General features: G+C 38.1%; 1 protein-coding gene across 1 annotated transcript in view; it reads left to right on the top strand.

Annotated features, from left to right (window-relative positions):
• Sin3A (SIN3 transcription regulator family member A) overlaps positions 1-15,977 on the top strand; it is a 528,152-nt gene that overhangs the window by 233,018 nt on the left and 279,157 nt on the right. Inside the window, exon 10 of the mRNA XM_068227644.1 lies at positions 7,889-8,161. Within this exon, the coding sequence (XP_068083745.1) occupies positions 7,889-8,161 (273 nt within the window). The remainder of the gene's footprint in view (positions 1-7,888; positions 8,162-15,977) is intronic.

The raw sequence follows: 15,977 nt of genomic DNA, 5'->3' as shown, positions 1-15,977 counted from the left end.
ACCCGAATGCCAAGCTCACAGCTGAACAACTAAATCTACACAGCCAACTTGCTTGGTTAAAATTCTTTTGACTGTCCTCTACAACACTGTTGTTTTTTTTTTCAGATATTTTTTGTTGGTACATTGAACAACTCCCTTTTATACTGCCCTTTGTGTTTTATTCTTTCTGTTCTCATCTTCCTTATTCATAAAACTATGAACACTGAACAACCTCTCGCGTTTGTCCTCTTGTCGCAAACTTCAGTTTAGAATTTTCAGCGTGTATAATTCAGTTTGTGCATGAACGGTTTGAATATATACCGACGATGAAACAGTTTGTTTAGCTACTAACGGTACTTTCTCAGTTCAGCCTGTGACAAGAATTAGCCCCTTCTCTTCCCTTCCTACCCCTCTTCTGTTTTCCACTACTATACTAGCTGTCAGTCAAAATGCGATAGGTCCGCCAGCAGGATTTGCCTTATGTTTTAAGTGCCAAATTGATTTGCGGCAGTTATAAAGGTGTACTACAGCAATGATCAACAACAGTCACGAACAATGAAACTGACACAGCTCACATTCCCTCCAGAATTAAAATTGTTGCTTATGATAATCTGTGCGCAAATTACACGATTCTAACTCAGGCCCTTAAGATGTAATGACTGGTGCATACGATAACCTGATGTTCAGTATATTCCTGATGGTGTTCAGAATTTTAAAAAATCACGTAGTTTTTGCCCTCTAAGATTAATTTGATGTTCACGATGATTTGCCAGCATGTGCAGTGGAGTCCGATTTACGTATAAACATCGTAACCACAATTTTGACCAAAATTTCACACGGTCCTTTGCCTTTCTAGGGACGATACATATAAAACACCATGTTCTGATTGATTGATTGATTGACTGAAGGACGGACGGACGGACCGACCGACTCACCGACCAGCCAAAACTACGGGACATAAAGAAATGAAATGTTGGGGATACATTTATATTACAGTATATGTGTTCGCTACGGAAGGATTATTCTGTCGTAAAAACCACTTGTGAAGGATGAAAAGAAGTGAAAAATGGGTGAATCCTTTTCATGAGAACACTTATCACACGACGTAAAATGCCCTCATGCTGGAAAAAATCGTATCTAGTGTTTCCAAATGCCTTTTGGATACCGTATAATCCCAAATACCACCCGCCACCAAATGAGACCCACATCCTAAATTTGAGACAGCAAAATATGGGGGGGGGGAAAATGAGAAATAAAATAACTTTACATACCTATTTAATTTTCTTCAAATATACCACAAATATAAATTCAAACAGCTTGCAATTAATAAAATCATCACAAAAATCATAAATAAAGTCGGTACAATACTCGGATCATTCACAATTCACCATCGTCATCTGAAGTTTCACCATATGAACTTTCGTTGCTAGCATCTTTCCACAAATAGTCGTCCTCACTACCGTCCACTGAATTTGTAAAACCCTATTTCTTAATGCTTTTGGACACTAGATCATTGGGAATGCGCGTCCATGCGGTCTTGATCCAGCTGCATATTAGTCCCACTTCAGGCTTCTTCACTCATCCGGTTGGTGTTAACGTGTGATCACCATCAGACATCCATTCGGTGTAAAACTGTTTCATTGCAGTTTTGGAAGGCCACTTCATGTGCACATCCAACGGCTGTAGAATAGAAGTGACTCCTCCGGGAATTATCGCAAGATAGGTTTTTCCTTTCCCCATCATATCTTTTACGGCGTCAGTTGTATGTCCTCGGTAACTGTCCAACACAAACATGTTTCGTTTTTGTAACAAAGGTCCCGGGCGACGTTGCCAAACGCACTATGCCCAGTCCTCATTTAACGCACTGTCCATCCAGCCGGACTCGTGTTGTAACAATAACACTGGTCAGCAATTTTCGTTTCGGAAGGGTTTTTTTTTTTTTTCCAGAAGCACATATGGCGGGAGTTTGGTTCCATCTGCTAATACGCACAGGATTACCGGCATCGTTTCTTTACGTTACCACCTGTTCTGATTGTTACACTTTTAGAACCTTTTGTATCCACTGTATTTTCCGACGGCATTTCAAAATAGACAGGTATCTGGCCAGTATTCCCATTTTGCGACAGCAAATAATAATTTTGCATCCTCAAATGAATAATGTGACGCTGAAAGGCCGTTAAGGGAGACGTTGTGAAATAAATCTACGTCTCCGAATGCACAACCGCTTTCTCCCGTAAAAGTTTCGGGTCCATCTGTGGCTTGGAGTAGAACCCTGTGTTTTTAGTTCTTTTGAGATCTCGGGGTGCTTTCAATTGACACATTTCATTAGAAACTCCATATCCTAACTCACGTTTTTCTATCACAAATTTGTGGAATCGTTATTCAATTTCCTGAAACTCTGCCCTCAGCCTGCCTGCTTTTTAGAAGTTTTTCCTTCTTCCGCCAATCACGAATACTATATTCATCAATATCATACTTTCTGCCTACGGCACAATTTCCGTATATTTCAGCTTTGCTTACAACTTAAGTTTCTCACGCACAGTAAATGATAGCAGACGCTGTTTTGAATCCATCGCTTACTATCAAGACAGCACTTTCATGGGACAGAAACTTTAAGCAGATACGGAACTCGAATGTGAGCGAGGTAGACTTCCTTAACCAACAGGCTTGACACTCGCAATGTACGATATCCTGGGAGATCAGCTATTCGTGCACCCAGCATGCCATTGAAACTTGTGAAACAAATGACAATCGAGTATCTGCAGCAGCGACTTTTATATTTGCCGCATATTTAACGTATATTCTTTGATTTACCATATTTCAGTACCTTACATTTCGCGTGTACATGCCACTGCAACCTTATTGAAAAAATCAATCTTGTTTTGTAGAACACAACTAAAACACAATAAGACCTGAATGCCCGTTTACATGTGGTATATTGAGTACGGTAACCGTATTCAAATCTATTTCAATACTCCAAGTAAACATAAATATTTACAAGCATGAATGGCTTGAATACGACCCACACCCAAAATTTAGAACCAATATTTTGGGGGGGGGAGTGCAGGTGGTATTCGGGAATATACGGTAGTTTTAATTTGTATATTCATTATTACGTTTTCTTGCTTAAGGCGTTTATCTCATAAACTGAAGTTCTTACAGATGCAAAGTTTGGTACATGGATCTTCTTTTAAAATAAACAAACATAATTTTTTCTTTTGAAAATATACTTAAGGGTGTTAAAAGAAGTGGAAAAAGGGGTTGTCTTTTTAAAATGAGTCTCTCATAGTGCATTCTCACTTCCGGTAGCTTCAGTTAGCCTATGTTGTGGCCTCCATGGTATGCACTAGCCATGTGTTTTGGTAGGTGTGCTATTTACCTACTGACTAGCCCAAATTGGCACACTGGGGCAAAAATTTGACAACAGGAATAAGTTGACCTAAAAAAGTATAATATCCAATAACAGACCCATTATGTTGGTGTTACTTTTATGGTTTTTGGAGATGCCGATCCGCTGGAATTTAGTCTGGAGGAGTTCTTTTATGTGCTAGTAAGTCTACCGACATAAGGTTGACATTTGAGCACCTTCAAATACCACCGGACTGAGCCAGGATCGAATATGCGATGTTGGGGTCAGAATGCCAGTGCCTCAACCATCTGACGCACTCAGCCCGGCAGTTGTGAAAGTAGGTGTGGATAAAATAGGGGAAAAAGTCAATAATTGGAAGAACACAGGAGTTGAAGTATAATTTTAGGGCATTAATATCCTTAAAATCAGTTAAACTGTTAGGAATATCTAGGTTACGCTTAGCTCGTGATTTTATTGACTCAGTTTGAGCAGAGGAGGTCAGTTTACGGTCAATTATAACACCTAGGTCTCTTACCTAAGAAGCCGATTGCAGCGTACTTCCCTGAATGGTATAGGCGGTGTTCATTCGTTGCTTTATAAATGAAGAAGGTATTGGCCCGGTTTATTCAATCTCTGTTAAAAGAACACTAACACACTGTTTGTTAATATATCATTAAAAATTTAGCAGCACGTTAAGATTCTTGCGTTCATTCAAGCATTTTGTGGGAACTGTTAGCTAACACGATGTTAACTCTGACAAGAGTCACGATCAGACAGAATCTAGAAGGCAGTGGCGGAACCATAGGGTTTGTGAGCGCGCTTCGATGCGCTTTTGTTTGAATATCGCTATAAAGCAAGGTGCGTGCGTAACCTGCTTATCATATTCATACCTTGATCTATCCCTACCACTTGTACCGCCTGCATGCCCCTCAGAAATTTAATGAATATGTCCTGGATGGCTTAACATGTCTCCGACTTCTCCTTGTGTGCGAATTTTTACAAATCTTTCTCTCACCGAATCAATTGTGATTCACTGTACCCATTTCACTTCTATTCTCCTTTCTGAACTAGTTATTGTCCATGTCCAGATAAAAGAACTCTTCAAAAACATATTTCTGATTCCTATATCAATATTCAAAGTGAGCAAATTTTTTTCTTTTACCGAGCTCAGTAGCTGTGGTTGCTTAAGTGTGGCCAGTATACAATATTCGGGAGATAGTGGGTTCAAACCCCACTGTTGGCAGCCCTGAAGATGTTTTTCCGTGGTTTCGTGTCTTCGCACCAGGCAAATACTGCGCTTCCTTCCCATTTCTAGCACTTTTCCTGTTTCATCATCGCCTCTGTCAGTGCGATTAAAGCAACTTGCAAAAAAAAAAATATATATATGTATATCTTTTTATAACCATTTTCATCCTTGCTTGACCTAGTGTGCATTTTATGTCCTTACTTCTCTGATTTTTAGTCATTCTACTCCCCCAGTAACAATATTTGTCTGCTTCCTTTAAGACCATTATCTGGTTCATGTGAGTTTGCATGAATGCACATCATTACCTTTGTTTTATATTGGGGGTATGAATAAACATGAGTATTTAGTATATACTCAGCATTTCTAAGTATATATACTCCACTTCATAAGAATAAAGTTCATGACTAGCTGAGTATATACTCATATCATGGAGGTGGTGTAGTATAAACTCACAATTGTAACAGTCTGAGAGTAGATTCTCATTTTTGGTATGAATAAAAGAGAGTGCATTCTCAGATTGATGAGTATAATCTCAGTCTATTTTGAGTAGGGCTGCTATGTGTCTCAAGTATGAGCATTTACTGATTTATTGCTCTTAAAAGTATTATGTAAATGGCTGAGTTTATTAATAATGTGGGACCTGTTTCCAGGAGGGACATGGGCATGTGAATTCTAAGAATCTTAAGTCTGCACTATTTTTCAAAATTGAATTTATTTGGACAAGGAAAACAAGAGGTGCTATTTAGAATATAGTTAGGACTAAATTAAACGCATTTTTAAGACTGTTAGGTCACCCTGGATTTCAATGTGGCATAGTCTACTTCGTACCCAATAAAAACTGAGTAAACTTGTTGAGGTTATGTACTGTATTTTGTGACTAAAGCTGCAGTGTGAATTGCATTTCCTCAAAATAATAAAAAATTTGCTGTTGCCAAACCAGAGCGGCAGAAAGAATAAGTTAATTATCCAGCAGCAACGGCTGTTCTTTGACTGCCTGCACTCATGTTAGGCCTACATATGGTATTAGGTTGGTGAGTCTGTAAACAAGGAAGGTAATAGCCTAAATATATTTTCGTTCGGGATCTTTATGATCACTGAGAATGCCAGGCAGATGTTTCATTTGGAACATTCAGTACGCAGACCTATACATAAGATACAAATTTCTTTTTTACTCTCACTTTCATATTAGGCCTATTTATTTACCAAGCGAGTTCGCTACGCGGTTTGGGTCACATATAGTTAAATCCTGGATTCAGGATATAGGGGTTCGATCCCATCTGTCAGCATCACGGCTTCTCTGTGGCTTATTTTCTCACTTGGCAAATCCTGGGGCTGTACCTTGATTAAGGCCACTTTCCTATCCCAAGTCGCCGTAAGACCTATTGTGTTGGTGCGACATAAAAGAAATAACAATAAATATAATTTATTTATTCTTTCATTCCTCCTGCACATTACTTCTCGTTTGGTTTGAGTTAGGCCTAATCCCAAAGCCTCAAACATTTCCTTCCAAGATTTATTAAAATTATGATGAGTATAGCCTACAAAGAAGGAAGATACTGGTAATGAAAGTATTAACATGCATGTGTGGTTAAAGCCACAAATTTGTTTCACTCTAATTTTAGTGTTGTTTATCATTTGAGTCATCGTAAACATTTCTACATTCTACCCACGTATGGCTTGTATTTTGGTTTAAATTATTTCAAAGTTTTGGATATTATGCTATTAAGGAAAAACTATGAAACTGTTAACGTACCGTAGGCTACATGCTTTAAAATTACATGCTTTATCACACTCTCATTTTCATATTATTTATCTTTCACGTTATAGCACACGTTTCTACCTTCTACAGTACCGGTACATTGCTTATAATTCGTTTTAACCAGACTCTGGAACGCCGGAATTTAAGAACAGAAGAGAATATTCCCGCAAAATGTTATTGGCGGAATATTTGCTATTGGTATGATTAAAATACAGCTTGATGTGCATGCAGACGGTACGGAAATCGAATCTCGGTAGTTGAGGTTACGTATGATGACAACCTTATGCAACATGAGTACTTACTCAATTTCAAATGATCCACATGGCGGTGCGGTGAGTACCTACTACATCAAAGGAGAACCTTCTTATTTTTACCAAATGGAGTACATACTACTTGGGCTGAGAATATACTCCTACTAAGTGCTCGTACTCATGAGTATATACTTTGAGTAAGAACTCAGGTTTTATTCATACCACCCATTTATTTATATTCATGTTGTACTACTTCACCAAGACTGTGTCCACGCCATTGAGCATTTTCTCTAATAATGTGCAGACTTGGGTAAAATAACATCCACAAACCTTTGTTTTGAATTCCTCTCCTTGGATTAAGATTTTGTTCCCATATTCCTATTTGACTTCCTTTATTGCCTGTTCGTAATAAACATAGAAACTTTGAAAAGGGGTGGGTAAAATCTACAGCCTTTCTTCACTCATTTCTGGATTTTTGTAGCCCTCAGTTCTTAACATTGCAGATTTTTTTCCCCTACAGATTGTAGGTAATCCTTCTTTCTCATTGTCTGATCCCGACTGCCTTCAGAATCACACATAGTTTGATACAGTCAACGTTATCGAATGCGGTTTGCTTGCAGCATGAATTGGTGCAAAATTCTACCAGCAGACTTCCTCTTTCATTTGTTTTATTCCCCGGACCGAATTCTCAAACTACATTACCTTCTCTTCCTTGGCCTACCTCTACATTCCAGTCTCCCATCACGATTAGATTCTCATCTCTCCTTACGTATTGCATAAAATCTTCTATCTACATCATTATATTCTTTTGATTTCAACATCATCGTCATCTGCTGAACTAGTAGGCATACCTGTTGCCCTATTTCCTTATTCATTGTTAAACCAACTCCTGCACTTCTCCCATTTTATTTTGTTGATAACTGTACATACATACATACATACATACATACGTAATGAACAACAAAGGTGAAAGATTACAGCCTTGCAGCCTATAAGTACCTTGAAGCAACAACTCATTCTATGATTTAATTCTCATTTCATCCCATTTGCCAATATAAATGTCTTTGATTCTATTAATCTACCCTTAATTCCATAGTCCTCCAGTATGACAAACATCTTTTTCCTCAGTACTCTTGCCATATGCCCTCTCTTGATCTACTACTGTTGTGGAAAGTAGATATAAATCGTGTTGTAGTATTTGATGTGGGGGATAGTCAGCAGATTTATCATTGTATTGTTGGAGATATTGGTTACCTGCCTTTTAGACCAAGTACAGTTTCTATGTTGTTTCTTCTTTCTTCCAGAGCAACAAGAGCAGCACAAATGAACACTCGGCAATTGTTAAAAAGACTGTGGGCGTTAAACCAAGTTACAATAATTCGTGTAGTGCAGTGTCTGGCTTGGAACATCGAACTCTTGGAGGTAGCAAGTTTGGTCAGGTGAAACGGTCTCCATCCTTTACTGCCTCACCTGGTGCTCCACCTGCTAAGAAGCACAAAATGGCATCTCTACGAGATGTGTCCTTTGCTGAGGCTGGGAAATATGGCAGTCTTGCTGATTATGCTTTTTTTGATCAGGTATGTTATATATTCAGTAGTATTCCTCTGTATATAATCTAGCCATTCAAAATAACCTATTCTGTATGGGGCACTACGAGCCACATGAGGACCTCAACATGGATTAGTTTTATATTATTATTATTATTATTATTATTGTTATTGTTGTTGTTGTTGTTGTTGTTATTATTATTATTATTATTATTATTATTATTATTATTATTATTATTATTATTATTATTATTATTATTATTATTATTATTATTATTAAACAGTCCCTATGTACGTTGTTGAGTATGCACATTCCTTCTACAGAAAATGAACCTTGCAATAGTGAGGGGAGCAATATTAGAGCTGAACAGAAGGGCAAATGCCACAGCCCCCACTTTGTGCCAGAAGAGTGAACTACCTAGACCAGTCCGTGTTTCTGCGGGTCCATTCATGTGTGTGTGATGAGAAATTGTTTGTGTTTAATTATGGACAGTGAAATTGTAGCACGTTACCCTAGGAAGAGATTTTCAAAATGCAACCGGAGGTTAGAACAGTTTGAAAGAACAGGAATGAAGGGAAGTAGTACACTTGTGAAAACACGAAACAATGCGGAGCTGGCCATTGTATTGGTTAACCTTGCTCCTGAGGCTCCTGACAGGTTGGGTCGTAGCAGTATTGAATGCATTCTCAACAACTTCTGGTTATTCTGAGATTACTGTCTCCAAAATACATCCTGTATAATACCACATACCACCCACACTTCTTTTTTCGAAAACATCACTTCTAAAAGTTGGATGCGGGTCTTATTGAAGCCTTTCATTTCGCGGCATGGTACATAACCTGTCTTCGGGAATTTTAAGTTTTTTTGGGTGCTTTAGTTTTAAGGATTCAACCACATCTTCCGATTGTTTGTTTGAAAATAACAAGTGGACATGTGTATACCGTATTGTTCTCTCTTATGTATTTCGTGTAAAAATGGAGATTTGTTCTATAATATAAATGTGTTATAGCGTAGGGATGTGGCAACCCCATCGCCCAGTGGGAAACCACTGCAATCAGCCACCTGAGTATTGGCGGGAAAACCATACCTCATTGGGTTAGGAGGAAATGCCAACTCAGAACCCTGAACATCTGGGGTTGTCCCTCTGCGGTTAACAACCGTAGTTGTAAATCGGAGCTTGCTCCACCCAAGGTTAAATACTTCGAAAGTCAAACCATGGAAAGGTCTTTTCCGAAAAAAATTCCACCGTCCTGTCCATGAAAGCAGGAGAAGGCTACATCGGATTTGGTGGGTAGCCACCCTGAAGATATCGAGTCGGAGCATTGGCAATCACCCATTCCTATGCCAGCACATAAGAACAGGATCAAACAAGATCAGATCAACTACATTGCAACTTATAATATTAATTCTCTACTTAAAGCAGGAAAACTAAAGAACTTGACGGACGAATTAGATAAACAGAAAATTTTAGTAGCAGGACCCCAGGAAATGAGAAATACTTCAGAAGAACCATTCGAATCTCAAGGCTACAGAGTTTACAATGGGAAACCTGGACTAAGGGTTATGGAACAATGCCCCCAATTTGGAACTGGGTTTATGGTCAGTGTGAAAATAATAGATTCGATAATCGATTTTCAAGCCATCTCACCTAGAATTGCAACTTTGAGTTTAAAAGCATCCAACAAATTTTATACCATCATAAATGCCCATGCCCCAATTTTCTAACTAAGACTAAGAAAGAAGTGGAAAAGTTTTATTATCTCCTTGACCAAACTGTAAACCAGATAAATATTAACAACGTTAAGATCGTGTTAGGGGACATCAATGCCCAACTCGGATGAGAAAAGAAATACCGAGATATCATTGGGAAATGGGCTCCACATAAACATACAAGTAAGAATGGTCAAAGACTTGTTGAACTCTGCAGTGAACACAAGTTAATCTCAAAGTCCACCTACTTCAAAACGAGGCCCAACAAACTTGGAAACATCCTGATTGGAGAAAACGGGAATGGCAGCTGGATCACGTATTTATGGACAAAACCTTCCACAGAGAAATCTACAATGTTAAAGTATTAAGAGGATTAGATATAGGTTCAGATCATTACGTAGTGAAAATCAAAATTAACTTCACACCACTAAAAAAGAAACCAAAACGCAATAAACGAAAGAGGAACTTTATCCACACCAGTTAATTAGGAATGATAAATATTGAGAAGTCACACAGAACATAAAACTGACAGATAGCTTAGAAGAACTGGTTCCAATTCTCAGGCAACAAGCTGAAAATTTAGCCCCATTGAACACACGTAAAAGACATGCCTGGTGGACCTTAGAATGTGACAAAATTCATGAAGTAAGACATCAGGCATGGTTAAAATTTCAATCGCACAAAACAGAAGAAAGTGCAACCAACCTCAAAAATATCAGGAAAAAGTTCACACAAATTATCAAGCAAACCAAGAGACAATCACAGAAAAATCTAATCAACTCAATAGAAGAAAACTACCACAAAACCAATTCCAGAGACTTTTACAAAACGTTTGGAAGACAAGTACAAAAATTTGCCCCTCCCACATTAATGCTGAAAAGTGAGGATGGAAAAACGACACATAATGACAAGGAAAATGCCAAAATCATGGCAAAAGCATTCATTAAACTTTTGAATTGTGAAGAACCCCAGGAACTTCTAGTAATTAATACAGACACGCCCATCAAAACCCCGCCTGAACTCATAAATCTCCCAATAATCCAAGAGGTGGAAACAGCACTCAAAGAGTTGAAAAATTATAAGGAATGCGGAGAAGACGAAGTTTTCGCAGAAATGTGGAAATATGGCAGTGATGCAGTTCGAACATCCTTACATCCCTTACAAAAATCTGGATAACAGAAAAGTTCCCTGAACATTGGACCACAGCCATAATCCACCCACTCCACAAAATAGGAGATAAAAGCAATCCAGATAATTACAAAGGTATCTCTCTCTTAGACTGCACATACAAGATTTTCTCCAGAATCCGATACAGGAGGATCAGAGAGCAACTAGAGGAAGAAGTAGGTGAATGCCAAGGAGGCTTCGGACCTTGGAGAAGCTGTGCAGAACAAATCATCACTTTAAAGTTAGCCATAGCATATTACAAGAAGCAAAACAAACCTCTTGCAATAACCTTCGTGGACTTTAAAAAAGCTTACGACTGTATCCATAGACCTTCAATGTTGAAAATATTAAGAAATTTCGGGCTCCATCCAAAATGAATCAAATTGAACTCACCTTAACCAACACTAAACAAAAGTCAAGTTCTGAGGGGAATTCTCTGAGACATTCATCATAAAAACAGGCTTAAGACAAGGAGATTGCTTGTCACCGCTGCTGTTGAACTGTGCCTTGGAATATACAATGAGAGAATGGTAGAAGAGTAACCCAAAGAACATCCGAATTGGAAGACCCAAAGACAACATAAGTTTAAATGGCCTAGGTTTTGCTGATGACCTTGCTGTCTTGTCCAACAATATTCAGGAAACCAGACAAGAAGTTATATCACTACAGGAAATAGCACAGATTTTTGGTCTTGGAATATCTTTTGAAAAACAGTAATCACTCGTATACAAAATTGCCATAGGAAACCAAGAAATCGAAATTGTAGATAAATTTAAATACCTGGGAGAAATCATAACATATAACCTCACTGAAAATCCAGCATGACATAACAGAATAAATTAACTGACCAGAGCACAATATGTCACCAAGAATATCTACAACAAAAAAAGGCCTGTCAATAGCAACAAAATTAAAACATTACAAAACAGTCATTCAACCAGACATAACGTACGCAAGCGAAACCATCTTCAAAACAACTAACACTGCACAAATAGACAAATTACTCAAGATAGAGAAAAGAATCATTAGAACATGCTTCAACAAATCGTACCAAACAGGTGGACACTGAGAGTAGCTTCTAATGAAACAGTCTACAAGGAAATAGAACCAGTAATGAGCCCAATCAGGAAGAAAACGCATTTCATTTTTTGGACATCTAATCAGGACACCAGAGAACAGGATCATCAGGAGAATAATAGAAAAATTATGGAATAGTAAGTGCAACATTAAGTGGATTACAGAAATCAAGGAAGATATGAACTACAAATTACAGTGGAAGACCTAAGAAACAAAACCGACAAAATCAAGAAACTCACAGACAAACAAACCAGACTGCAAATCAAAATAAACAAACAGACAATAGGAAGGGTGATTTCTTATGAAGAAAGAAGGATAAGATCAGAGAGAATGAAGAAGTACTGGGCTGACAGGAAACTAAAAAAAATTATTTGTATAAAGTTGGCTAGAGTGGTCTAATGAAGGCCATAAAATGTAAATAAATATAAATGTGTGTAAAACTTTCGTAAAAGTTGGCTGTAGTTCATAAGGTCAGTAAAATTATTTTTAAGTACAGAACAACCCTAAAATCAAACATTGACACACTCTTCGTCGCCGTGACTTGGCAACCAAGCTTCTTAGCGCAAGCTCCCCTAACCCCAAACACACTTTCACTTTTACTGTAAGTACTCGGCGGCAGTCAATCTACAGTAGCACGTTCTTAGAGTGCCACGTGTAAACATGAATTCAAGAAAGCGATTGCGGTCTTTTACTGTAAGTGAGAAACTGAAAGTTATGAGTTAAGTAAAAATTATCAGAAATCATGCTGCAGGTTAGAAAATAGGACATAGATAAATCTTTCATTTTTGATTGGTGAAAGAAGAAAGACTTCCTTTTAAACAGTAGTGGTGATCGTAGAGCTTTATGCAGGCAGAGTGCACAGTTCCCTGAAATTGTGAGGATTGTATACAAATACATAACAGAAAGGCAGGATTTGGGGTACGGTGTGTTTACTAAAATGTGCCAATGTGCATTAGAAATCGCAGGAGAACTTTCTACCCCAGAATTTAAAGAGCTGGGGGTAGATTAGAATCGTCTGTAAGAGGCATGGACTGAGCATTAGAAGGCATACCTCCATTTCAGTGTGTTCCTACTGCTTGTGCAGAAAAACTCTTCCAGCGTTATATAATTTGGTTGCAGAAGAAAAATTTGTATCTGCTTTCCCAAATTGGAAATGCAGATCAGACACCTGTCTATTTTGAAGTGAAATGGCATATGGCTTTTAGTGCCGGGTGTGTCCGAGGACCTGTTCACCTCGCCAGGAGCAGGTCTTTTGATTCGACGGCCGCAGGCGACCTGCGCGTCGTGATGAGGATGAAATGGTGGTGAAGACGACACATATACCCAGCCTCCGTGCCAGAAAAATTAACCAATGATGGTTAAAACTCCCGACCCTGCTGGGAATCGAACCTGGTATCCCTGTGTCCAAAGGCCAGCATGCAAAGCATTTAGCCGTGGAGCCGGACAAAGGGCAAAAAGTGTTACCATCAGAACTGTTGGTAATGAAATACAGAAGTGTACAGTAATGTTATACTCGCTGATGGAACTAAACTTCCACCCTACGTCGTCTTGAAGAGAAAGACTCTTCCAAAAGAAAATTACCTGCTGGTGTTGTCGTCAGAACTCAGGACTCCGGTTAGATGGACAGTCTACTACTGCAAGACTGGCTGAAATGTGTTTGGCAATGTTGCCCTGGTGCATTGCTTGGGTGGGAAAGCTTGCTTGTTATGGACAGCTACTGTGGTCTCTGATAAAAAATATCCTCAGAGCTTCGCGACTGTATATATTAGACTGTGATATAACGTTAGTTATGTAGTATTCATTGATAGGACCAGTAGTAACATAAATATTTGAGAAGTAAATTTTAGACTTTCCCGTAAACTACCATTTCACTCGGTGTGAATAAAATTATTCATGGCCTAGATTGTAGTGACTTATTCCCTGATTTTACATACCAATTTTCATTCAATTCTCTTTCAGCCGTTTTTTTGTGATGTGTGTACATACAGAGAGACAGATTCTACGGAAAATTCAAAACTGCATTGCGTTGTTACTGTGGTCACGACCGATGCAGAAATGCCATTCTTTTTAAATTTTGAACAATGTGCATGCAAAACTCTTATTTGATATATATAAGATTAAATCTCATCCCACATTTGACTTCTGACTGGCCATTGTGAAAACAACTTAGCATCTCTAAAAATTCTACTAAGGGGATTTTAAATAAACAGTAATATGAAAACGTGCTATTGTTCACCATGTTTCCCACAGCAGTGAATTTATGGGTGTAATTGATACAAGAGAAATAATACCCAATGCAACCAAAGTTGTGCCATTCAGAAGCCATAAATAGAGTGAAACATAGAACCTTTTTGCTTTAGCACATTTTCATGGTTACTGTTTTTATTTTGTCAAGTCGCTATCCACATCATATTATATGTATGTTCAGATATGGACAATACCTTGGCATTCAGAATTCAGACATAGCTGAGTAGTGGATGTGTGACGGTAGTGCTCCTCAATATCTTGTGATTTTGGTTGTATGTAGTTTGAATAACGAAGTGAAACCGTGTGCCTCTGGATTATTAAGGTTTGAAGAATTGATGTACGTATTGCATTTTTATTAGATCTTAATTAGTGATGTATTACGAGCCAAGTTTAAGTTATTTGAGGAAGAATCTGTTAATGTAAACATTGAGGTGAAGTGCTACCAACTTGAACATATTTCCAAAGAGTAGTGAAGAGCAGTTACCGTCAACTTACACAATCGATTCTTATATCGATCGTGATACCATTCTTCGCCACCATGAGCTCTTGTGTAGCATGTCAGAAGGCTGTTTCTAGGCAGGATATAAATTCTAAGATTCCGTGCAGTAACTGTCAAGGCTGGTTCCATTGCAAATGTGTTAATATAGGAGACGTTGAATTAAATTTCTTAAAATATGAAAATCAAGTTTCGAGGTGTGCTTGTTGTGAAAAGGAAAGACGAAATAGTGTACATGGCTTGGAACTAGCAACAGCACCATCTATTGGCGATGTCTATCAGCTCTTACTTGAGTTGAAGAAAGAAATTGCAGAGGTTAAGAAATCAAGTATAGAGGCGGAGCGAGAGTTAGGCAAAGGTTTGGAGTTAGCTCACGTAAAATTGGATGAGAATGCAACATTCATTAAAAAGCAGTCAGAAGTAATAAATCAATGCATGGAGAAAATGGAAGAATTGAAAGAAGAAAATTTAAATCTTAAGAAGCAACTAAAAGACAAACAAATACAGTTAGATGAACTTGATCAGTATGGTCGTCATAACACGGTTGAAATTTTAGGCGTACCTGAACGAGTTGATGAGGATGTTTATGAAATTGTTAAGCATGTTGGTCGAGTATTAAATGTGGAGATCAAGAATGAATCGATTGATGCATGTCATAGGTTGAAGAGGCAATTGCATCAAGCTTCAGGTGCCATTGTAGTGAAGTTTGTACACCGTAGTGTCAAGAATGAACTCATTCAAAAACGCAAGGTTAAAAGGGATTTAAATGCGTCTCATCTCGGATTTTCTGAGTATGAGACGGTGTACATAAACCACAGTTTGACGTCCCTACGAAGAAAGTTTCTTGGCCAAGCTCGAAAAATTAAGGAGGAGAGAAATTATGCTTTTCTATGGGTAGATCATGGAGGTAACATTAAACTCCGAAAAAGAGAGGGTGATCGGCAGGTGTTTAATCTAAAAACCCTGGACGATGTGTATGGATTAAATGAGACTGTGTAACTTTTTTGTTTTGAGAAAAATGATTTTTAATGCAATTAATATTTACCACCAGAATGTAAGAGGGTTAAACACTAAAATTTCGGAGTTTTATGTTAACAATAGTGAATCAGAATACGATATTCTGTTGATTACGGAAACATGGTTACAAT

This window comes from Anabrus simplex, chromosome 5, assembly GCF_040414725.1.
Source record: "Anabrus simplex isolate iqAnaSimp1 chromosome 5, ASM4041472v1, whole genome shotgun sequence".
Classification (NCBI taxonomy): domain Eukaryota; kingdom Metazoa; phylum Arthropoda; class Insecta; order Orthoptera; family Tettigoniidae; genus Anabrus; species Anabrus simplex.
This window is presented reverse-complemented; position numbering and strand designations above follow the sequence as displayed.